General features: G+C 41.7%; 1 protein-coding gene across 5 annotated transcripts in view; it reads left to right on the top strand.

The window, feature by feature from the left end:
* The window catches only part of STAT1 (signal transducer and activator of transcription 1), a 1428390-nt gene that overhangs the window by 366182 nt on the left and 1037797 nt on the right, over nt 1–24411 (top strand). For all 5 annotated transcript variants that reach the window (XM_069733810.1, XM_069733808.1, XM_069733811.1 and 2 more), the window contains exon 7: nt 7007–7110. In XM_069733810.1, the coding sequence (XP_069589911.1) occupies nt 7007–7110 (104 nt within the window). The remainder of the gene's footprint in view (nt 1–7006; nt 7111–24411) is intronic.

Consider the following 24411-nt stretch of genomic DNA (forward strand, 5'->3'; position numbering starts at 1 on the left):
TCCCTCCCTGCAGCAGGCCCGGATCCAATATGGCCGCGGCATCCTTGTCCTGCAGGGAGGGAGGTGGCTTACCAAGTGCCTGCTCAGAGGAGGCGCTTGGTAAGGCTGCAGTGCTCTGAGACATATCGGTGATCTGACAGAGTGCTGTGCAAACTGTCAGATCAGTGATCTGTGATGTCCCCCCCGGGACAAAGTAAAAAAGTTGAAAATTTTTTTTCCAAATCTAAGTAAAAAAGTTAAAAAAAAATCCTAAATAATGAAAAAAATATATATATTATTCCCATAAATACATTTCTTTATCTAAATAAAGAAAAACAATAAAAGTACACATATTTAGTATCGTCGCGTCCGTAATGACCCGACCTATAAAACTGGCCCACTAGTTAACCCCTTCAGTAAACACCGTAAGAAAAAAAAATTGAGGCAAAAAACAACGCTTTATTATCATACCGCCAAACAAAAAGTGGAATAACACGCGATCAAAAAGACAGATATAAATAACAATGTTACCGCTGAAAACGTCATCTTGTCCCGCAAAAAGCAAGCTGCAATACAGCATCATCAGCAAAAAAAATAAAAAAGTTATATTCCTCAGAATAAAGCACTGCAAAAATAATTATTTTTTCTATAAAATAGTTTTTATCATATAAAAGCGCCAAAACATAAAAAAAAATTATATAAATGAGGTATCGCTGTAAGAATAAAACTGCTTCATCAATTTTACCAAACGCGGAATGGTATAAACGCCTCCCCCAAAAGAAATTCATGAGTAGCTGGTTTTTGATCATTCTGCCTCACAAAATCGGAATAAAAAGCGATCAAAAAATGTCACGTGCCCGAAAATGTTACCAATAAAAATGTAAACTCGTCCCGAAAAAACAAGACCTCACATGACTCTGTGGACCAAAATATGGAAAAATTATAGCTCTCAAAATGTGGTAACGCAAAAAATATTTTTTGCATTAAAAATCGTCTTTCAGTGTGTGACGGCTGCCAATCATAAAAATCGGCTAAAAAACGCTATAAAAGTAACTCAAACCCCCCTTCATCACCCCCTTAGTTAGGGAAAAATTTAAAAAATGTATTTATCTCCATTTTCCCATTAGGGCTAAGGTTAGGGCTAGGGTTAGGGTTAGGGCTAGGGTTTGGGTTAGGGCTAGGGTTAAGGCTACAGTTAGGGTTGGGGCTAAAGTTACGGTAAGGGTTTAGATTACATTTACGGTTGGGATTAGGGTTAGGGGTGTGTCAGGGTTAGAGGTGTGGTTAGGGTTACTGTTGGGATTAGGGTTAGGGGTGTGTTTGTATTAGGGTTTCAGTTATAATTGGGGGGTTTCCACTGTTTAGGCACATCAGGGGCTCTCCAAACGCAACATGGCGTTCCATCTCAATTCCTGTCAATTTCGCATTGAAAAGTCAAACGGCGCTCCTTCCCTTCCGAGCTCTCCCATGCGCCCAAACAGGGGTTTACCCCAACATATGGGGTATCAGCGTACTCAGGACAAATTGTACAACAACTTTTGGGGTCCAATTTCTCCTGTTACCCTTGGGAAAATACAAAACTGGGGGCTAAAAAATAGTTTTTGTGGGAAAAAAAAGATTTTTTATTTTCACGGCTCTGCGTTATAAACTGTAGTGAAACACCTGGGGGTTCGAAGCTCTGATTTTTTTTTTTACTATTTTAGGTCCATCAGGGGCTCTGCAAACGCAATGTGACACCTGCAGACCATTCCATCTAAGTCTGCATTCCAAATGGCGCTCCTTCCCTTCCGAGCCCTCCCATGCGCTCAAACAGAGGTTCCCCCCCCACACATGGGGTATCAGTGCACTCAAGACAAATTGGACAACACATTTTTGGGGCCAATTTCTCCTGTTACCCTCGGGAAAATACAAAACTGGGGGCTAAAAAATAATTTTTGTGGGAAAAAATTTTTGTTTTATTTTTATGGCTCTGCATTATAAACTTCTGTGAAGCCCTTGGTGGGTCAAAGCGCTCACCACACATCTAGATACGTTCCTTAGGGGGTCTACTTTCCAAAATGGTGTCACTTGTGGGGGGTTTCAATGTTTAGGCACATCAGTGGCTCTCCAAACGCAACATGGCGTTCCATCTCAATTCCTGTCAATTTTGCAATGAAAAGTCAAACGGTGCTCCTTCCCTTCCGAGCTCTCCCATGCGCCCAAACAGTGGTTTACCCCCACATATGGGGTATCAGTGTACTCAGGACAAATTGTACAACTTTTGGGGGTCCATTTTCTTCTCTTACCCTTGGGAAAATAAAAAATTGGTGGCGAAAAGATCATTTTTGTGAAAAAATATGATTTTTTATTTTTACGTTCTGCATTATAAACTTCTGTGAAGCACTTGGTGGTTTTGAGCACCTTGAGTGGTGCAGTTTTTAAAATGGTGTCACACTTGGGTATTTTCTATCATATAGACCCCTCAAAATGACTTCAAATGAGATGTGGTCCCTAAAAAAAAATGGTGTTGTAAAAATGAGAAATTGCTGGTCAACTTTTAACCCTTATAACTCCCTAACAAAAAAAAAATTTAGTTCCAAAATTGTGCTGATGTAAAGTAGACATGTGAGAAATTTTACTTATTAAGTATTTTGTGTGACATATCTTTGTGATTTAATTGCATAAAAATTCAAAGTTGAAAAATTGCGAAATTTTCGCCAAATTTCCGTTTTTTTCACAAATAAACGCAGGTAATATCAAATTTTTTTTACCACTATCATGAAGTACAATATGTCACGAGAAAATAATGTCAGAATCACTGGGATCCGTTGAAGCATTCCAGAGTTATAACCTCATAAAGTGACAGTGGTCAGAATTGTAAAAATTGGCCCGGTCATTAACGTGCAAACCACCCTTGGGGGTAAAGGGGTTAAAAACAGGGTGGCACATGTTAAGGAGCTGAAACTCCAATTTTAATGTGGATACCCTCAAATGAAAGCTGAAAGTCTGAACTTCAACTGCATCTGAATTGTTTTGTTTAAAATTCATTGTGGTAATATCTATAACCAAAATTAGAAAAATGTTGTTTCTGTCCAAATATATATGGACGTAACTTTGTATATATATGTATGTATATGTATATATATATATACAGTATATATATATATATATATATATATATATATATATATGACCGTACTTTTCAGACTATAAGACACTTTCCCCCAAAAAACTTGAAAGGAATATGGGAGGTGCGTCTTATGGTGCGAACGCCGGCTTACCAAGGGAGGTTGCGGCAGAAGTGCGGCAGTGGGCGGTGCCGAGTGCACCTAAGCAGGGTCTCTTCTTCAGGATGCTGGCAGCTGAAATGTCTTGGCACGGCCCGGTGTCCACAGTGAGCAGAGTGCATCACCAGTTTCCCTGAGGCCATCTTCCTGAAGCCGTGGGCCACTGGAGGCTTCAGGAAAATGGCCGCGCATGCGCTGATTGAAATCTCGGTGGCATTCGGCTTCAGGAAAATGGCCGCCGAGATCTCAATCTGCACATGCACGGCCTCCAGCAGCCATTTTCCTGAAGCCTCCGGCGGCCCACGGCTTCAGGAAAATGGCCACAGGGAAACCGGTGATGCTCTCACCTCTGCTCACTGTGGACACTGGGACGCGGCGTCACCACATTTCTGAAGAAGGGATCCTATAGAACAGTCCCAGCAAAAACCCAAGATGTGCAAATTAGAGACTGCCCTTCCACTGAGTTGCGGGGATTAGAGCCACTTCCAGGGCCGACTACCCTCACCAGTGGCACTCCGATTTTGGCAGGCACCTACAGAGAGGAGGTAACGACAAGCTTAGGAAGCTAACCTAAAGCAGTGAGATATGTAGCTAGGTGACCTGATAGTCCCAACTTGGATTATTAAAGGGAATCTGTCACCTCATTTTGGCCCTATAAACTGCGGCCACCCCCATTATGGGCTTATCTACAGCATTCTGTAATGCTATTTAAAAGTCCCTGATGTAACCTGAAAGATAAGAAAAACAAGTTAGATTATACTCACCCATGGGTGGTCCTGGTTTTGTTCGGGTCTGATGGGCATCGCAGGTCTGGCGCTTCCGATCTTCATCCCCCTTGCTTCTATTGTGGCTCCTGCACAGGCGTACTGATTTGACCGGTTGACGGCAGCGTAAAGTACTACAATGCGCAGGCGCTGTGCCTCTCTGACTTTTCCTGGTGCCTGCGCTTTGCAGTACTTTGCTCTGCCCTCAACAGGACAGATAATTACGCCTGAGCAGGAGCCGCGACAGAAGAAGAGAAGAGGATGACATCGTATGAAGATGGGAGGCACCTGACCTGGACCTGCGATGCCTGTTATGACCTGGTGGTTAGGACAATAATGGACCTGGTGGTTAAGAGCACACGGAAAGACCTGATAGTTACAATAATACAGGACCAGCTCTGGGACGTGGGAACTCTGCTGACCGCAATCCCTAATCCTATCACACACACTAGAAACAGCCGTGGATTGCTCCTAACGCTCCCTATGCAACTCGTCACAGCCTAAGGAACTAGCTAGCCCTAAAGATAGAAAAATAAAGCCTACCTTGCCTCAGAGAAATTCCCCAAAGGAAAAGGCAGCCCCCCACATATAATGACTGTGAGTTAAGATGAAAATCACAAACACAGAGATGAAATAGATTTAGCAAAGAGAGGCCCGACTTTCTGAACAGACAGAGGATAGGAAAGGAGACTTTGCGGTCAGCACAAAAACTACAAAAAAAAACCACGCAGAGGGCGCAAAAAGACCCTCCGCACGACTCACGGTGCGGAGGCGCCCCTCTGCGTCCCAGAGCTTCCAGCAAGCAAGACAAACATCAAAATAGCAAGCTGGACAGAAAAATAGCAAACAAGAGAAAAACAAGCAGGAACTTAGCTTCTGCTGGAGAAGACGGGTCACAAGAACGATCCAGGAGCGAACAGACCAATACTGGAACATTGACAGGTGGCATGGAGCAATGATCTAAGTGGAGTTAAATAGAGCAGCCAGCTAACGAATTAACCTCGTCACCTGTGGAAGGAAACTCAGAAGCCGCAGCCCCACTCACAACCACCAGAGGAAGCCCATGGACAGAACCAGCCGAAGTACCATTCATGACCACAGGAGGGAGCTTGACAACAGAATTCACAACAGATGCCCATCGGACCGGGACCATACCCGAACACCCCCGGGTGAGTATAATCTAACTTGTTTTTCTTATTTTTCAGGTTACTTCGGGGGCTTATCTAAAGCATTACAGAATGCTGTAGATAAACCCCTAATGGCGGTGGCCGCAGTTTATAGGCCCAAAATGAGGTGACAGATTCCCTCTAAAGACGTCTCTCAGGTTTCATCGATGGTCAATGGAGCAAATCTGTGTTCTTCCTGCTCTGTCCGTGGTCCCCTACGATGACATCTTGTCCCTCGTGATATAGCCATGTTGCCAGCTGTGTTGTAGAGTGTTCCTGACTAGTTTTGTAAAGAGTCTCAGGATCTTTGGATCTCTTGAATGTTTGTATATCTTGGTACAGAGGACTATCAACTTTTTATAGTTCACAACTGTTGTCTTTCAAGTCATTAACCACAGGTCAAAGGGAAGGAGTGATGAGCTTAACCCGCATTGTTTGATTATTTATAGTTTATCCTCCAATGTTTGCAAGTCAACAAACTAGCTGTGTAATCAACATATTAACAAGCATCATTGTTCAGTGACCCTGCATCCTTGTCTTGGAAAGATAACAGTACAATAAACCGTAGAAGCCTTTATAAAGGGTACATTACAACTATTCCTCAGTCTACAAATACCAATGTAACCTACAAGAAGAGTCAACATTTCAGACTCTTGACCAACAGAAGAAAGTAACACATAAATTCAAAAGTCAATGTATAGATAACAGTTTATTAGTGATGAGCGAGTGTACTCGTTGCTCGAGTTTTCCCAAGCACGCTCGGGTGATCTCTAAGTATTTGTTAGTGTTCAGAGATTAAGTTTTCATCACCGCAGCTGAATGATTTACAGCTACTAGTCTGCTTGATTGCATGTGAGGATTCCCTAGCAACCAGGCAACCTCCACATGTACTCAGCCTGGCTAATAGCTATAAATCATTCAGCTGAGGCGATGAAAACTTAATCTCCGAACACTATCAAATACTCAGAGATCACCCGAGTGTGCTCGGGAAAACTCGAGCAATGAGTACACTCGCTCATCACTACAGTTTATGCCTCCTGGCTTACTGAAAATAGACATCTGGATAATTAACATTAAATTCTGTGTCGTCACAATGTGTAATCCTTGAGGAGCTGGACTATCTGTACAGCTAGAATGCACTACAGTTACCTCCTCATGTTATGTAGTTACAGTACCTCTGTATGTCATGTTAGTGGTGACCTACGACCCAAACTGAAACTAGAGAAGAATCTGTTAATTTAATTTTTTCTGCATGCATTTTGTGCTTTGGGGGTTTTGTATATGAGAGATTCGCTTACTGTAATATGATAGTATTAACAAGTTTTGTTTCTGATATTTTTTTTCAGATTAGTATTCATCTATTTTGCATTTGCATAAATAACTGAATTATTATTACTATTATTTTTTATTATAGCACCATTTATTCCATGGCGCTTTACATGTGAGGAGGGGTATACGTAATAAAAACAAGTATAATAATCTTAAACGATACAAGTCACAACTGATACAGTAGGAGAGAGGACCCTGCCCGCGAGGGCTCACAATCTGCAAAGGATGGGTGAGGATACAATAGGTGAGGGTAGAGCTGGTCGTGCAGTGGTTTGGTGGATCGGTGGTTACTGCAAGTTGTAGGCTTAATTGAGATCATAATATAAATATATTTTTCTTAGAATGGTTTGGTAAGCCGGTTAATAGTTTATATTTTGCATTAATAAAAAATGAACTATTGTAAGTGCATATTTGACCATAATAATTGTAATTGATCATTGACCTCATGAGAGTTAACTCACAAACCACTTAAATGTCTCTCAATTTGCATTATTTTGTTCAGAAAATGAACATCATGCACAAAGTGAACGCCTTGCACAAAATGAACTCAAGCAAGAAAAATTGGTGTTACAAAACATGTATCTTGCTATCGGTATTAAAAGAAAGGTAAGTTAATATTAATGGATGTTATAAATAGTAAAATAAATATCAGTATCTTCTTTTTACATTTTAGCACATACAGGTGTTTCTCACAAAATTAGAATATCATCAAAAAGTGAATTTATTTCAGTTTTCCAATACAAAACGTTAAACTCATATCATATAGAGTCATTACAAACAGAGTGATCTATTTCATTTTTTAATTTTTGTTAATGTTGATGATTACGGCTTACAGCCAATGAAAACCCAAAAGTCATTATGTCAGTAAATTAGAATATTTTATACCACCAGCTTGAAAAATTATTTTAAAATATGAAATCTTGGCCTACTGAAATGTATGTTCAGTAAATGCATTCAGTACTTGGTCAGGGCTCCTTTTGCATCAATTACTGCATCAATGAGACCTGGCATGGATGGGATCAACCTTAAGCACTGCTGAGGTGTTATGGAAGCCCAGGTTGCTTTGATAGCAGCCTTCAGCTCGTCTGCATTGTTGGGTCTGGTGTCTCTCATGTTCATCTTGACAATACCAAATAGATTCTCTAATGGGTTAAGGGCAGGTGAGTTTGCTGGCTAATCAAGCACAGTGATACTGTTGTTTTTAAACCAGGTATTGGTATTTTATGCCAATAAAGGATAAAAATTGTATATTTTATTGATTACACATAGACATATACACAAACAAACAGAGAATTACAGTACAAAATAGCTGCCACTACAAAGCCATGTCCTCTATGCAGAAAAATGCCTGTACAGCCTTTGGTAATAATAGCTGCCAAGGAGTGATAATATGCCAATATATAGTACCATCAGATACAGAAGCACCTGGATTAATAATATCTATCCTGAATGCAAAGTACAATACATATAGAAAATGTATAGATTCACAGGTGCATATATGGAAATATATCACACAGTTCTGAATACAGTAGATAAAAAGTAATATATATAATCACAACCTAATGCAACCAATACAACTACAACTATGCAACTAATACAACCAATATTATCATTACTCAATGGATGCTAAAAAAGTATAGACCCATAGAGGACAGCGCAGGCCCCAGATAAGATGCAAATAAAGTGCCTAGTGACAATAGTTATATTTCATGTATAACCCATATTTATAAATTAAAGTGCAAATATACAGGAGACAATGCTATCCTCAATAAGGGCAGAGAAGGAATAAAGTGCCAAGTGACAAAACAATGTTGACCGCCAATATCAGCAATAAAGCATAGTATAGCTTATAATAAGAAAAGGCTCAGGTAGGAAAATGATACATGACCTGTGTATCAGCGCGGACCCTGACGCGCGTTTCGCGTTTAGCTTCTTCCTTGGGGGAGTTTAGTATGAGTGGGAGATGTCAATAACGTCCTTATATACCTTAAAAATCAGTGGTGGCAGCGGCATGTGTGCGGCGCTTCCGTTGTCTGAAACCGGACGTGACGTCATCACAGGCCGGCGTCTCACGTCACCTGTCCACATCCCACACCGACGCGTCAGAGAGGGAGGCGGTACAGTCAACGAACAGGACGCGTCGCTATGGAGACTCACCAGCCGGGGACTCGGGAAGCGCACACCGCTAGTATGAAGAGGAAGGAGGGGAGTTGACCGTAATCACTCTAATATGGCCACAGGAAGGGAAATGTGCCGCACTTATATGTGAAGAAATAGATTTAATACCCAGATCTTGCCATATAAAAATACGTGATGGAATGTACAAATATATATGGATAGTAAATAAAATAACCGTGCCTATATTAATATGTAAAAAAGAAACAGTTTATTTAAAAACCGTAAATAACCTAAAAAATCTACACATAAGAGATTCTTTCAGCCTCCAGTGAGTAATAAGTGCACACAATTATATATGTGCAGGTTACTAATATGAAAACACATACAGTAACCAGAAACAAAAATAATTACATTATCATACATATCCCACAAAATGAGATGAAATACAATAATAAAATAGCAATACATAAATAATAAGTGAAAAAAAGTGCAGTGCTCTAAAATATCAGGTCAAGGTGAACAGATCTGCTTGATATTCCTGGGCCATCCCAAAGCGATATCCACAGGTTTCTCCCAAGATAGATGTCTTGCTGGTAAAAAATTTTTTTTCCCCAGTCAGTATGGCTACGTTCAGACTAGCGTTGTGCTAGTGTGCGTCGGGTTAGCGTCGGGCGACGCAGCGGCGACGCACGCGTCATGCGCCCCTATGTTTAACATGGGGGACGCATGCGTTTTTGTTTGTTGCGTTGTGCGACGCATGCGTCTTTTTTGCCGCAAGCGTCAGACCAAGAAAACGCAACAAGTTGCATTTTTCTTGCGTCCGATTTTCGGCAAAAAACGACGCACGCGTCGCAAAACGCAGCGTTTTTGTGTGCGTTTTGCCGCGTTTTTGCGTGCGTTGTGCGTTGCGTCGCCGACGCAGCGGCGCACAACGCTAGTCTGAACGTAGCCTAACTCCTCAAATTCAAAAAGCCACTTCAGTGATAATGAGAAGAGACGTGTAAGATGATACTAAAATGATAACAAAAATTATTAGAATGAGTATAAAAACAGATTAAAATAAGGACAAACAATAAAATAAAACACCTAACAATTAAAATGCGGAAAATGGTAAGGAGGCAAAACTCAGGATCTCATTAAGCCCATATGACTGTACCGAATTTATCCTGGAAATCCATCTAGCTTCTAACTGGGCTAGATTGTTGTGCCAATCACCACCCCTTTGACCAATATGAACCTTATCAATGCCTATAACCTTTAAGAGTTTGGCATTGCACTCATGTTTCATTCTAAAATGCCTGGGTTCGGGTTTCAATATTGATGTGTCCTCAACATCCTTTGAGTTTACAATATCTCTATAATGTTCTCTTACCCATATTTTTAGGGGTCTTGACGTAAGCCCAATGTATATTTTCTTACAGGGACAGGTGGCGTAGTAGACCACACCAACACTGTTACACGTAATGTGTTGGGTGATTGTGTAGGTCTGGGTGCCATCACTGTATACAAAGTCGCTGGCTCGAGACATATTTGGACAGGCTATGCAATCATTGCAGGGGAAAAACCCCATTTTGGGCCCTTGGATCCAAAGGCTTTTTCCGGGGTTTGACCTGAGTGATAACTATGAACCAATAAGTCTCTTAGATTTTTAGCTCTTCTATATGTAATTGAAGGCTGGTCATTCAGATATTTAGCAAGTGTTTTGTCCATTTTTAGCATAGGCCAATACTTGTCCAGTGCTTGTTTCATGGCCAGGCCCTTGTCACTAAATGTCGATATAAATCTCACCACTTGATCTGATGGCGGTTTGGTTTTGGTTTGTAGTAGATCCTCTCTCTTAGCCTGAATAGCTCTCTTCCTTCCCCTTTTGATGCTACGTTTGGAATAGCCTCTATTTTCAAATCTTGTAGTCAAAGCATCAGCTTCTTCGTTGAATGATTCTTCACTGGAGCATATCCTTTTGATCCTCAGGAACTGACCTGTTGGTATACCATTTATCAATGGTCTGGGATGTGCTGATGATGCATGTAGTAACGAGTTTACAGCAGTATCCTTCCGGAATACATTTGTCTCAATGCAGTCATTGACACCCTTCTTTACCATGACATCTAAAAATTCTAAATTACTCTGACTATACTTGCATGTAAGTTTCACATTAATCCCGTTGTTATTAAGGATTTCCAGAAATAAGAGAAGGTCCTGTTCTGAGCCCTGCCAAATCAGAAAAATATCATCAATGAACCGTACCCAGAATAGGACCTTCTCAATTAAATCAACAGGTCTAGTGAAGAATATGGTTCTCTCCCATAGACCTAAAAATAAATTAGCGTATGAGGGGGCAAAAGATGCCCCCATAGCTGTACCCTGGCTTTGCAAGTAGATGGTTTCTTTAAAAATAAAAAAAATTATGCGTCAAAGCAAATTCAAGAAGAGTAATCAAAAAACGAATAACCTCAATACTATAATCAGTCATGGATAAGAAGGTTTTTACTGCTTGTATTCCGTCTTTGTGTTGGATGGAGGTGTAAAGAGACTCTACATCAAAGGTTACGAACCACATATCCTCCTCCATTGGTATGCCTTCAATTTTTGACAGGAAATCTCCAGTGTCCCTAATGTAAGATGGTAACGTATGGACCAAAGGTTTAAGATGAAATTCAAGGTACTTACCAACTGTTTCGCAAAGGCTGCCATTGCCTGATACGATTGGACGCCTAGGTGGATTATTTTAATTTTTGTGGATTTTAGGCAAAAAGTAGATGCACGCCATCTTTGGGTAGGTAGGTATCAAATTATCTCTGATTTGTTTCATAATAATTCCATTCTGAAAAGCTTCTTCCAGGATTCTCTGCAGGTCACCTACAAATTTTGAAGTTGGATTAAAGGTCAATCTTTTATAATGAGCTGGATCTCTCAATTGCCTCAAAGCTTCTTTCTCATATAATCCAACAGGTAACACCACCATATTCCCTCTTTTATCTGCCGATTTTATCACTATTCCCTTTAAATCTCTCAATTCCTTTAAGGCTTTCCTCTGACACCAGGAAAGATTATCATTATTTATCCTAGGTGATATTTTATGGAATTCATTAGTTACCATTTTAACGAAAAGCTCAATATTAGGGTAAAGATTCATAGGAGGGAATTTTTTAGGGATAGGAGGCACAAATTTATTTATACTCACTGTTGGTTCCTGTTCATTACTAAGTTCCTCAAGAGTGGCAATAGCTTCTAGTTCCCTCTCTGTCCAAACTTCGCCCAGATTTGGTTTCTCGTAGAGTCTTTTTAGGACAAGTTTGCGTGCAAATAAATTTAAATCTTTTAATGCTGAGAAAAAATCAAATGAAGCAGTGGGTGAAAAACTTAGGCCCAGGCTCAATACCTCCACCTGTGCTTCAGTAAGTTTGTGATCAGATAAATTAATTACTGGTATCCCAGACGTCGATGGATCATTTCTACGTTTCTCCTTTTTTTTATAATTGTTTCCTCTTCTTTAGTTAGTATTGCGTCTCTAATTATAGAACCGACTGCCAGTTCTACCATCATTATCTTCCTTTCTGGATGATATAGATGAGAAAGATGAGGTCCTCGTCATCTCATGGCTCCTTGTCACAGCAGTTTGCCATCTGTAGACTGTTCCACTTTTAAGATCTTGAAGATCCCTTTGGAATTTTTTCATTTTCAAATCCTTGACTTCTTTTTCCCAGATCTGAAATTGATTCTCAATGTCCTTATTAAGGGTCTCCATCTCTACAGTGGTAAGAGTTTCGGACAATTTAACGCGAGTGCTCTCAATTTCCACATCAAATCTGTCCAGACTTTTTTTGTTGTTACCAATTAAAAGTTCTATAAGAGACTTGGAGCAATTGTTACAAGCTTCTTCCCATTTAGTTTTAAACATAGTATCCTCTACCACAAAGGATGGCATAATTTTCACTCGCAGGCCTCTTGGAATTAATCCTTTGGCCAAATACCTGTCTAATGAGGCCTTGTTCCACCATGTCCGTGTCCTTTTCATTAGTCGATATTTAATAGAGTTTTTCAAATCCAATTTACTACCATTTTCCACTGAAACATTTTGTATTGCATCTCCATTAAAAACAGTATCCATGCAAGATAGCCAATTCAATTCTCTGGCTTGAGTGTCCATACTGGCCAAGACTAACTGTAAACAAAGTACAGAATATTTATAGACAACCCAAAATTTATAGGCCTAACAGAGGCACTTCCAATATATATACTCCTACAAACCACAACGGAAGCATATGCCAATAAAGGATAAAAATTGTATATTTTATTGATTACACATAGACATATACACAAACAAATGGAGAATTACAATACAAAATAGCTGCCACTACAAAGCCATGTCCTCTATGCAGAAAAATGGCTGTACAGCCTTTGGTAATAGTAGCTGCCAAGGAGTGATAATTATATGCCAATATATAGTACCATCAGATACAGAAGCATCTGGATTAATAATATCTATCCTGAATGCAAAGTACAATACATATAGAAAATGTATAGACTCACAGGTCCATTTGGAATGCAGACTTAGATGGAATGGTCTGCAGGCGTCACATTGCGTTTGCAGAGCCCCTAATGTACCTAAACAGTAGAAACAAGACAAGTGACCCCATATTGGAAACTAGACTCCCCAAGGAACTTATCTAGATGTGTTGTGAGAACTTTGAACCCCCAAGTGTTTCACTACAGTTTATAACGCAGAGCCGTGAAAATAAAAAATCTTTTTTTTTCCTACAAAAATTATTTTTTAGCCCCCAGTTTTGTATTTTCTCAAGGGTAACAGGAGAAATTGGACTCCAAAAGTTGTTGTCCAATTTGTCCTGAGTACGCTGATACCCCATATGTTGGGGTAAACCCCTGTTTGAGCACACGGGAGAGCTCGGAATGGAAGGAGCATTGTTTAACTTTTTCAACGCAGAATTGGCTGGAATTGAGATCGGACGCCATGTCGCGTTTGGAGAGCCCCTGTTGTGTTGTGGGCTGATGGGGTGGGCTCTGGGTCCCCCACTGCTGAGTATACCAGGTAATGTGCGTTATACTGCTCTGTTACACTTCTTTGCCTTTTTGGATATCGGGTCATAGTACCAGCACTTTGTATATCTGTTGCCCATATTTATGGATTGATGTCCTATATAATTTGAGTATGGTATGCTTCGGCTGTGGGTGGTACCTTGGGCCCTTTTTATGTACTGCCACTTAGTGTTGTATTCTTCATATCTGTGCCCTTTTGTACCTGTTTCGATCTATTGATTTTATTATATATTAATAAAGGTAAACTTTTATGGGATTAATCTGCATTGTGTGTGGTGATTAAAGAGCCCCTGATGTGCCTAAACAGTGGAAACCTCCCAATTATAACTGAAACCCTAATCCAAACACACCCCTAACCCCAATCCCAATGGTAACCCTAACCACATCTCTAACCCAGACACACCCCTAACCCTAATCCCAACCCTAATCCCAACCGTAAATGTAATCCAAACCCTAACTTTAGCCCCAACCCTAACTGTAGCCTTAGCCCTAACCCTAGCCGGAAAATGTAAATAAATAATTTTTTTTAATTTTTTTATTTTTCCCTAACTAAGGGGGTGATGAAGGGGGGTTTGATTTACTTTTATAGCGGGTTATTTAGCGGATTTTTATGATTCGCAGCCGTCACACACTGAAAGACGCTTTTTATTGCAAAAAATATTTTTTGCATTACCACATTTTTGAGAGCTATAATTTTTCCATATTTGAGCCCACAGAGTCACGTGAGGTCTTGTTTTTTGCGGGACGAGTTGACATTTTTATTGGTAACATTTTCGGGCACGTGACATTTTTTGATCGCTTTTTATTCCGATTTTTGTGAGGCAGAATTACCAAAAACCAGCTATTCATGAATTTCTTTTAAGGGAGGCGTTTATACCGTTTCCGCGTTTGGTAAAATTGATAAAGCAGTTTTATTCTTCGGGTCAGTACGATTACAGCGATATCTCATCTATATCACTTTTTTATGTTTTGGCGCTTTTATACGGTAAAAACTATTTTATAGAAAAAATAATGATTTTTGCATCGCTTTATTCTCAGGACTATAACTTTTTTATTTTTTTGATGATGCTGTATGGCGGCTAATTTTTTGCGGGACAAGATGACGTTTTCAGCGGTTCCATGGTTATTTATATCCGTCTTTTTGATCGCGTGTTATTCCACTTTTTGTTCGGCGGTATGATAATAAAGCGTTGTTTTTTGCCTAGTTTTTTTTTTCTTACGGTGTTTACTGAAGGGGTTAACTAGTGGGATGGTTTTATAGGTTGGGTCGTTAAGGACGCGGCGATACTAAATATGTGTACTTTTATTGTTTTTTTTATTTAGATAAAGAAATGTATTTATGGGAATAATATATATTTTTTTGTTTATTTAGGAATTTTTTTTTTTTTTTTTACACATGTGGAAATATTTTTTTTTAACATTTTTACTTTGTCCCAGGGGGGACATCACAGATCGCTGATCTGACAGTTTGCACAGCACTCTGTCAGATCAGCGATCTGACTTACATCACTGCAGGCTTACCAAGCGCCTGCTCTGAGCAGGCACTTGGTAAGCCACCTCCCTCCCTGCAGGACCCGGATGCTGTGGCCATTTTGGATCCGGGCCTGCTGCAGGGAGGAGAGGTAAGAGACCCTCGCAGCAACGCGATCACATCGCGTTGCTGCGGGGGTCTCAGGGAAGCCCACAGGGAGTCCCCTCCATGTGCGATGCTTCCCTATACCGCAGGCACATCGCGATCATGTTTACTCGCGGTGTGCCGGGGGTTAATGTGCCGGAGGTGGTCCGTGACCTCTCCTGGCACATAGTGCCGGATGTTAGCTGCGATAGGCAGCTGACACCCGGCCGCGATCGGCCGCGCTCCCCCCGTGAGCGTGGCCGATCGCGTATGACGTACTATCCCGTCAGTGGTCATACGGCCCCACCCGACCTCGACGGGATAGTACGTCATATGTCAGAAAGGGGTTAAAGGCAAAATTTACTATCATCTGAAAATAACACCTTGGACCACTGAGCAACAGTCCAGTTCTTTTACTCTTTGGCCCAGGGAAGACGCTTCTGGTGTTGTCTATTGGCCATGAGTGGCTTGACACAAGGAATGCAACACTTGTATCCCGTGTCCTGGATACTGATGTTTGTTGTGGCTCTTGACGTAATGACTCCAGCAGCAGTCCACTCCTTGTGAATTTCCCCGATATTTTTGGAATGGTCTTTTCTTAACAATCCTTTTAAGGCTGTGGTTATCCCAGTTGCTTGGGCACCTTTTTGTACCACACATTTTCTTTCCACCCAACCTTCCATTAATATGTTTGGCTACAGTACTTTGTGAACAGCCAGCTTCTTTATCAATGACGTTTTGTGGCTTACCCTCCTTGTGGAGTGTCAATGACTGCCTTCTGGACATCTGTTAAGTTTGCAGTCTTCCCCAGGATTGTGGAGCCTATAAAACAAGCTAAGGAACCTTTTTAACACCTTCATGACCTCCACCGTATTATTACTGCGGAGGTTGGATCCCCTGCTTTGTTGTGGACTCTGGCGCTGAACCCACCTCAAAGCCGGCACATGTCAGCTGTTTTGAACAGCTGACATGTGCCCACAATGGCGGCGGGTGAAATCGCGATTCACCCGTCGCTATTAACTAGTTAAATGCTGCTGTCAAATTCGGCATTTAACCAGCGCTTCCGACCATCCGGCCGGAAATGAGCGCATCGCCGACCCCATCACATGATCGGGGGTCAGCGATGTGTCAGCATAGGAACCAGAGGTCTCCTTAAGACCTCTATGGTTGCTGATGCCGGCTTGCTGTGAGCGCCACCCTGTGGTTGGCACTCATAGCAAGCCTGTAATTCAGCTACATAGGAGCTATATGATGATCGCTGCTATGTAGCAGAGCCGATCAGGCTATGCGATCTTCTAGCCTCCCATGGAGGCTATTGAAGCATGGCAAAAGTAAAAAAATTTTTTTTTTAAAAAAATATGAAAAAAAAAAAAAGAAAAAGTTTAAATCACCCCCCTTTCGCCCCATTCAAAATAAAACAATAAAAAAATTAAACCTACACGTATTTGGTATCGCCGCGTTCAGAATCGCCCGATATAGCAATAAAAAAAAGGATTAACCTGATCGCTAAACAACGTAGCGAAAAAAAAAATCGAAATGACACAATTACGTTTTTTTGGTCGCCGCGACATTGCATTAAAATGCAATAACGGGCGATCACAAGAACATATCTGCACCAAAATGGTATAATTAAAAACGTCAGCTCGGCATGCAAAAAATAAGCCCTCACCTGACCCCAGATCACGAAAAATAGAGATTGGTATTGGAAAATTCCGCAAGTTTGGAACTTTTTTTTACCACTTAGATAAAATGTAACCTAGACATGTTTGGTGTCTATGAACTCGTACTGACCTGGCGAATCAAAGTGGCAGGCCAGTTTTAGCATTTAGTAAACCTAGCAAAAAAGCCAGACAAAAAACAAGTGTGGGATTGCACTTTTTTGCAATTTCACCGTACTTGGAATTTTTTTTTACCATTTTCTAGTACACGTCATGCTAAGACCAGTGATGTCGTTCAAAAGTACAACTTGTCTTGCAAGAAACAAGCTCTCACATGGCCATATTGACGGAAAACTAAAAAAGTTATGGCTCAGGGAAGGAAGGGAGCAAAAAACGAGAACACAAAAACGGAAAAGGGCAATGTCTTGAAGGGGTTAAATGCTTAGGAAGCCGTTGCAGGTGTTTTTTGGTAATTATTCCAATTTACTGAGATAATGACTTTTGGGTTTTCATTGGCTGTAAACAATAATCATCAACATTTATGGAAACCAATACTTGAAATAGATGACTCTGTTTGTAATGACTCTATAATATACAAGTTTCACTTTTTGTACTGCATTGAAGAACTGAAATATAAAGTTATATATATATATATATATATATATATATATATATATATATATATCTGTGTATTTATACAGTAATATATATATACTAGATGGTGGCCCGATTCTAACGCATCGGGTATTCTAGAATATGCATGTCCACGTAGTATATTGCCCAGCCACGTAGTATATTGCCCAGTCACGTAGTATGTTGGCCAGTCACGTAGTATATTGCCCAGACACGTAGTATAATATTGCCCAGACACGTATGCAACAGGTTAAAAAAGACTTAAAATAAAAAATAAACATACTCACCTTCCAAGGGCCCCTTGTAGTCCTGTCGCCTGTGTGCGGTGCACGCGGCAGCTTCCGGTCCCAGGGTTGGATGAGCGCAGGACCTGTGATGACGTCGTGGTCACATGACCGTGATGTCATGGAAGGTCCTTCTCGCATAGCATCCTTGCCACCGAAACCTGCCGCTTGCACTGCCGAGGAGAGGATGCACGTCGGAGGGTGAGAATAACTTTTTTTTTTTATTATTATTATTTTTAACATTAGATCTCTTTACTATTGATGCTGCATACACAGCATCAATAGTAAAAAGTTGGTCACACAGGGTTAATAGCTGTGTTATGGAGTGCGTTACACCACGGCATAACCCGGTCCATTAATGCTGCCATTAACTCTGTGTGAGGGCTGACTGGAGGGAAGTATGGAGCGGGCACTGACTGCGGGGAGGAAGGAGTGGCCATTTTTCCGCCGGACTGTGCCCGTCACTGATTGGTCATGGCAATGGTCGTGGGCGTTTTGCCACGACCAATCAGCGACTTGGATTTCCATGACAGACAAAGGCAGCGACCAATGAATATCCATGACAGAAAGACAGACAGAAAGACAGACAGACCGACGGAAGTGACCCTTAGACAATTATATAGTAGAATATATATATATATATATATATATATATATATATATATATATACACAGTTGATGTATATACAGATGAAACCAGAAGTTTACATACACTGTATAAAAAGGCACATGTGCATGTGTTTCACAATATCTAATAATAATAATTTTATTTCTATAGCATCAACATATTCCGCAGCACTTAACGTTTTAGATGGGACTTGTACAGACAATAGACATTAAGCATAACAATAAACACATAGATCAACAGATACTGAGAGGAATGAGAACCCTGCTTGCAAGCTTACAATCTATGAGGCAATAGGGGAGACATGAAAGGTGGATTGTAACAATTGCTTTCGTTGTTCAGACCAGCCATAATATAAGAAATTGAGTGTTCATGTAATGCTGTATGAACCGGTTATCAGCTAGAATACATAAAAGTACAGACACAGAGGGCTATTAAATGCATAAGGCGTACGAGAGCATGATGCAAAGAACCTGGTTATGGTAAAGATTTTGAATGGGCAACACGGGGATGGTTAGATAGTCTTGAGGCGGTAGGCCAGTCTTTAGAAATGCGTTTTTAGTGCATGCTTAACCCCTTAGCGACCGCCGATACGCCTTTTAACGGCGGCCGCTAAGGGTACTTAAACCACAGCGCCGTTAATTAACGGCGCTGTGGAAAAAGTGTATAGCGCCCCCCACAGACCGATTTTCTCTGGGGTCTCGGCTGCCGAGGGTAGCCGAGACCCCAGAGAACATGATTCGGGGGGTTTTTAACCCTCCCCGCATTTGCGATCGCCGGTAATTAACCGTTTACCGGCGATCGCAAAAAAAAAAAAAAAAAAAAAAGCGATCTCTTTTTAATTTCTCTGTCCTCCGATGTGATCGCACATCGGAGGACAGAGAAAAGGGGTCCCAGGTGGCCCCCCAATACTCACCTAGCTCCCCCGATGCTCCTCGTGTCTCCCGGTGGGCGCCGCCATCTTCAAAATGGCGGGCGCATGCGCAGTGCGCCCGCCGGCCGGCACCGGGAGAATCTTTGGGGTCTCGGCTGCCTGGGGTAGCCGAGACCCCAAAGAGCATGATCGGGGGTCGGTTTTAGCGACCCCTGTTTTGCGATCGCCGGTAATTAACTGTTTACCGGCGACCGCAAAAAAAAAAAAAAAAAAGTAAAGTGTAATTCTCTGTCCTCTGATGTGATCGCACATCAGAGGACAGAGAAATAGGGGGATTCGGGGACCCTAGCATACTCACCTAGGTCCCTGGATCCTCTTGCTGCTCCTCCTGGCCGCCGGCAGAAGAACATGGCGGACGCATGCCCAGTGCGCCCGCCATCTGTCTCCATCTGCCGGCCGGCAGGAGAACAGCGGTTAGGGCTAAAATTAGGGTTAGGGGTAGGGTTAGGGGTAGGGGTAGGGTAGGGTTAGGGCTAGGGTTAGGTTAGGCAAACAGGATCATGGGGTGCATTAAAAGAGGTCTGGATACACGTGATGAGAGCATTATACTGCCTCTGTACAAATCCCTAGTTAGACCGCACATGGAGTACTGTGTCCAGTTTTGGGCACCTGTGCTCAGGAAGGATATAATGGAACTAGAGAGAGTACAAAGGAGGGCAACAAAATTAATAAAGGGGATGGGAGAACTACAATACCCAGATAGATTAGCGAAATTAGGATTATTTAGTCTAGAAAAAAGACGAATGAGGGGCGATCTAATAACCATGTATAAGTATATAAGGGGACAATACAAATATCTCGCTGAGGATCTGTTTATACCAAGGAAGGTGACGGGCACAAGGGGGCATTCTTTGCGTCTGGAGGAGAGAAGGTTTTTCCACCAACATAGAAGAGGATTCTTTACTGTTAGGGCAGTGAGAATCTGGAATTGCTTGCCTGAGGAGGTGGTGATGGCGAACTCAGTCGAGGGGTTCAAGAGAGGCCTGGATGTCTTCCTGGAGCAGAACAATATTGTATCATACAATTATTAGGTTCTGTAGAAGGACGTAGATCTGGGTATTTATTATGATGGAATATAGGCTGAACTGGATGGACAAATGTCTTTTTTCGGCCTTACTAACTATGTTACTATGTTACTATGTTACTATGTTAGGGTTAGGGGTAGGGGTAGGGTTAGGGGTAGGGTTAGGGTAGGGGTAGGGTTAGGGCTAGGGGTAGGGTTACGGCTAGGGTTAGGTTAGGGGTAGGGTTAGGTTAGGGTTAGGGGTAGGGTTACGGCTAGGGTTAGGTTAGGGGTAGGGTTAGGTTAGGGTTAGGGGTAGGGTTAGGTTAGGGGTAGGGTTAGGGTTAGGGGTAGGGTTAGGTTAGGGGTAGGGTTAGGTTAGGGTTAGGGGTAGGGCTAGGGTTAGGGGTAGGGTTAGGGTTAGGGCTAGGGTTGGGGCTAAATTTAGGGTTAGGGTTGGGGCTAAATTTAGGGTTAGGGTTGGGGCTAAATTTAGGGTTAGGCTTCTTTCACACTTACGTCGGTACGGGGCCGTCGCAATGCGTCGGCCCGACATACCGACGCACGTTGTGAAAATTGTGCACAACGTGGGCAGCAGCTGTAGTTTTTCAACACATCCGCTGCCCAATCTATGTCCTGGGGAGGAGGGGGCGGAGTTACGGCCACGCATGCGCGGTCAGAAATGGCGGATGCGACGTACAAAAAAACGTTTCATTGAACGTTTTTTTGTGCCGACGCTCCGCCAAAACACAACTGATCCAGTGCACGACGGACGCGACGTGTGGCCATCCGTCACGATCCGTCGGCAATACTATGGGCAAAAAACGCATCTTGCGGGCACATTTGCAGGATCCGTTTCTTGTCCAAAACGACGGATTGCGACGGAATGCCAAACAACGCAAGTGTGAAAGTAGCCTTAGGGCTAGGGTTAGGGTTGGGGCTAAAGTTAGGGCTAGGGTTGGGGCTAAAGTTAGGGTTAGAGCTGGGATTAGGTTTAGGGTTTGGATTAGGGTTGGTATTAGGGTTAGGGTTGGCATTAGGGTTACGCTTGGGATTAGGGTTAGGTTTGGGATTAGGGTTAAGGTTAGGGTTGTGATTAGGGGTGTATTGGGATTAGGGTTAGGTTTGAGGTTAGGGTTGAGATTAGGATTAGGGGTGTGTTGGATTTAGGGTTTTGATTAGGGTTATGGTTAGGATTGACATTAGGGTTGTTTTGGGGTAAGGGTTGTGATTATGGTTAGGGTTAGTGATTAGGATTATGGATCAGGTTGGGATTAGGGTTAGGGGTTGGAGCTAGAATTGGGGGGTTTCCACTGTTTAGGTACATCAGGGGGTCTCCAAACACGACAGCCAATTTTGCGCTCAAAAAGTCAAATGGTGCTCCCTCCCTTCTGAGCTCTGCCGTGCGCCCAAACAGTGGGTTACCCCCACATATGGGGTACCAGCATACTCAAGACAAATTGGACAACAACTTTTGGGGTCCAATTTCTCTTGTTACCCTTGTAAAAATAAAAACTTGGGGGCTACAATATCTTTTTTGTGGAAAAAAAAAATATTTTTTATTTTCACGGCTCTGCATTATAAACTTCTGTGAAGCACTTGGGCATTCAAGGTTCTCACCACACATCTAGATAAGTTCCATGGGGGGTCTAGTTTCCAAAATGGGGTCACTTGTGGGGGATTTCTACTGTTTAGGCACATCAGGGGCTCTCCAAACGCGACATGGCGTCCGATCTCAATTCCAGCCAATTCTACATTGAAAAAGTAAAACGGCACTCCTTCTCTTCCAAGCTCTGCGGTGCGCCCTAACAGTGGTTTACCCCCACATATTGGGTATCAGCGTACTCAGGAGAAATTGCACAACAACTTTTGTGGTCTAATTTCTCCTGTTACCCTTGTGAAAATAAAAATTTGTGGGCAAAAAGATCATTTTTGTAGAAAAAATGCGATTTTTTTTTTTTCACGGCTCTACGTTATAAACTTCTGTGAAGCACATGGGGGTTCAAAGTGCTCGCCACACATCTAGATAAGTTCCTTAAGGGGTCTAGTTTCCAAAATGGTGTCACTTGTGGGGGGTTTCCACTGTTTAGGCACATCAGGGGCTCTCCAAACGCGACATGGCGTCCAATCTCAATTCCAGCCAATTCTACATTGAAAAAGTAAAACGGCGCTCCTTCACTTCCAAGCTCTGCGGTGCGCCCAAACAGTGGTTTACCCTCACATATGGGGTATCGACGTATTCAGGAGAAATCGCACAACAACTTTTGTGGTCTAATTTCTCCTGTTACCCTTGTGAAAATAAGAATTTGTGGGCAAAAAGATCATTTTTGTGTAAACAAAAGCGATTTTTTTATTTTCACGGCTCTACGTTATAAACTTCTGTGAAGCACTTGGGGGTTCAAAGTGCTCACCACACATCTAGATAAGTTCCTTAAGGGGTCTAGTTTCCAAAATGGTGTCACTTGTGGGGGGTTTCCACTGTTTAGGCACATCAGGGGCTCTCCAAACGCGACATGGCATCCAATCTCAATTCCAGCCAATTCAACATTGAAAAAGTAAAACGGCGCTCCTTCACTTCTAAGTTCTGCGGTGCGCCCTAACAGTGGTTTACCCCCACATATGGGGTATTGGAGTATTCAGGAGAAATTGCATAACAAAATTTATGGTTACATTTCTGTTTTTACACTTGTGAAAATAAAAAAAATGGTTCTGAATTAAGATGTTTGCAAAAAAAAGTTAAATGTTCATTTTTTCCTTCCACATTGTTTCAGTTCCTGTGAAGCACGTAAAGGGTTAATAAACTTCTTGAATGTGGTTTTGAGAACCTTGAGGGGTGTAGTTTTTAGAATGGTGTCACACTTCATTATTTTCTATCATATAGACCCCTCAAAATGACTTCAAATGTGATGTGGTCCCTAAAAAAAAATGGTGTTGTAAAAATGAGAAATTGCTGGTCAACTTTTAACCCTTATAACTCCCTAACAAAAAAAAATTTTGTTTCCAAAATTGTGCTGATGTAAAGTAGACATGTGGGAAATGTTATTTGTTAACTATTTTTCGTGACATATCTCTCTGATTTAAGGGCATAAAAATACAAAGTTTGAAAATTGCAAAATTTTAAAAATTTTCGCCATATTTCAGTTTTTTTCATAAATAATCGCAAGTAATATCGAAGAAATGTTACCACTAACATGAAGTACAATATGTCACGAAAAAACAATCTCAGAATCAGCGGGATCCGTTGAAGCGTTCCAGAGTTATAACCTCATAAAGTGACAGTGGTCAGAATTGCAAAAATTGGCTCGGTCGTTAAGTACCAAATTGGCTCTGTCACTAAGGGGTTAAAACTGTGGGTATTGGGGATTTATCAAATAACCTAGGTAGTGCATTTCAAATAATTGGCACAGCACGTGAAAAGTCTTGGAGACTGGAGTTTTAGGTTGTGATTATTGAGGATGTTAACCTCAGATCATTAGCAGAACGGAGGGCACGAGGGAGGAGATGCAGGGTGATGCTGAGCCGTGGAGTGCTTTGTGGGTAATAAGTTTATACAGAATTCTGGAGTGGATGGGTAACCAGTGTAATGACTGGCACAAGGTAGTGGCATCAGTGTAATGGTTGTGAGGAATATGATCCTGGCTGCAGCATTCAAAATAGATTGGAGAGGGGAGAGTTTGGTAAGTGTGAGACCAATTAGTAGAGATTTACAATAGTCCAGACGAGAATAAATGAGAGAAACAGTAAGAGTTTTTGCAGATTCGAAAGTAAGAAAGGGTCGAATTCTAGAAAAGTTTTTTTAGGTGCAGATGAGAAGAGCGAGTCAGTGATCAGATGTGGGGGGTAAATGAAAGCTCTGAATCAAGTATGAGCCCAAGACAGCGGACATGTTGCTGGGGAGTAATGGTAGAACCACACACGGAAATGGCAATGTTGGGTATATGTAGGTTAGTAGAGGGAGGAAACACAAGGAGTTCAGTTT

The sequence above is a fragment of the Ranitomeya imitator genome, chromosome 7 (assembly GCF_032444005.1).
Source record: "Ranitomeya imitator isolate aRanImi1 chromosome 7, aRanImi1.pri, whole genome shotgun sequence".
Lineage (NCBI taxonomy): Eukaryota > Metazoa > Chordata > Amphibia > Anura > Dendrobatidae > Ranitomeya > Ranitomeya imitator.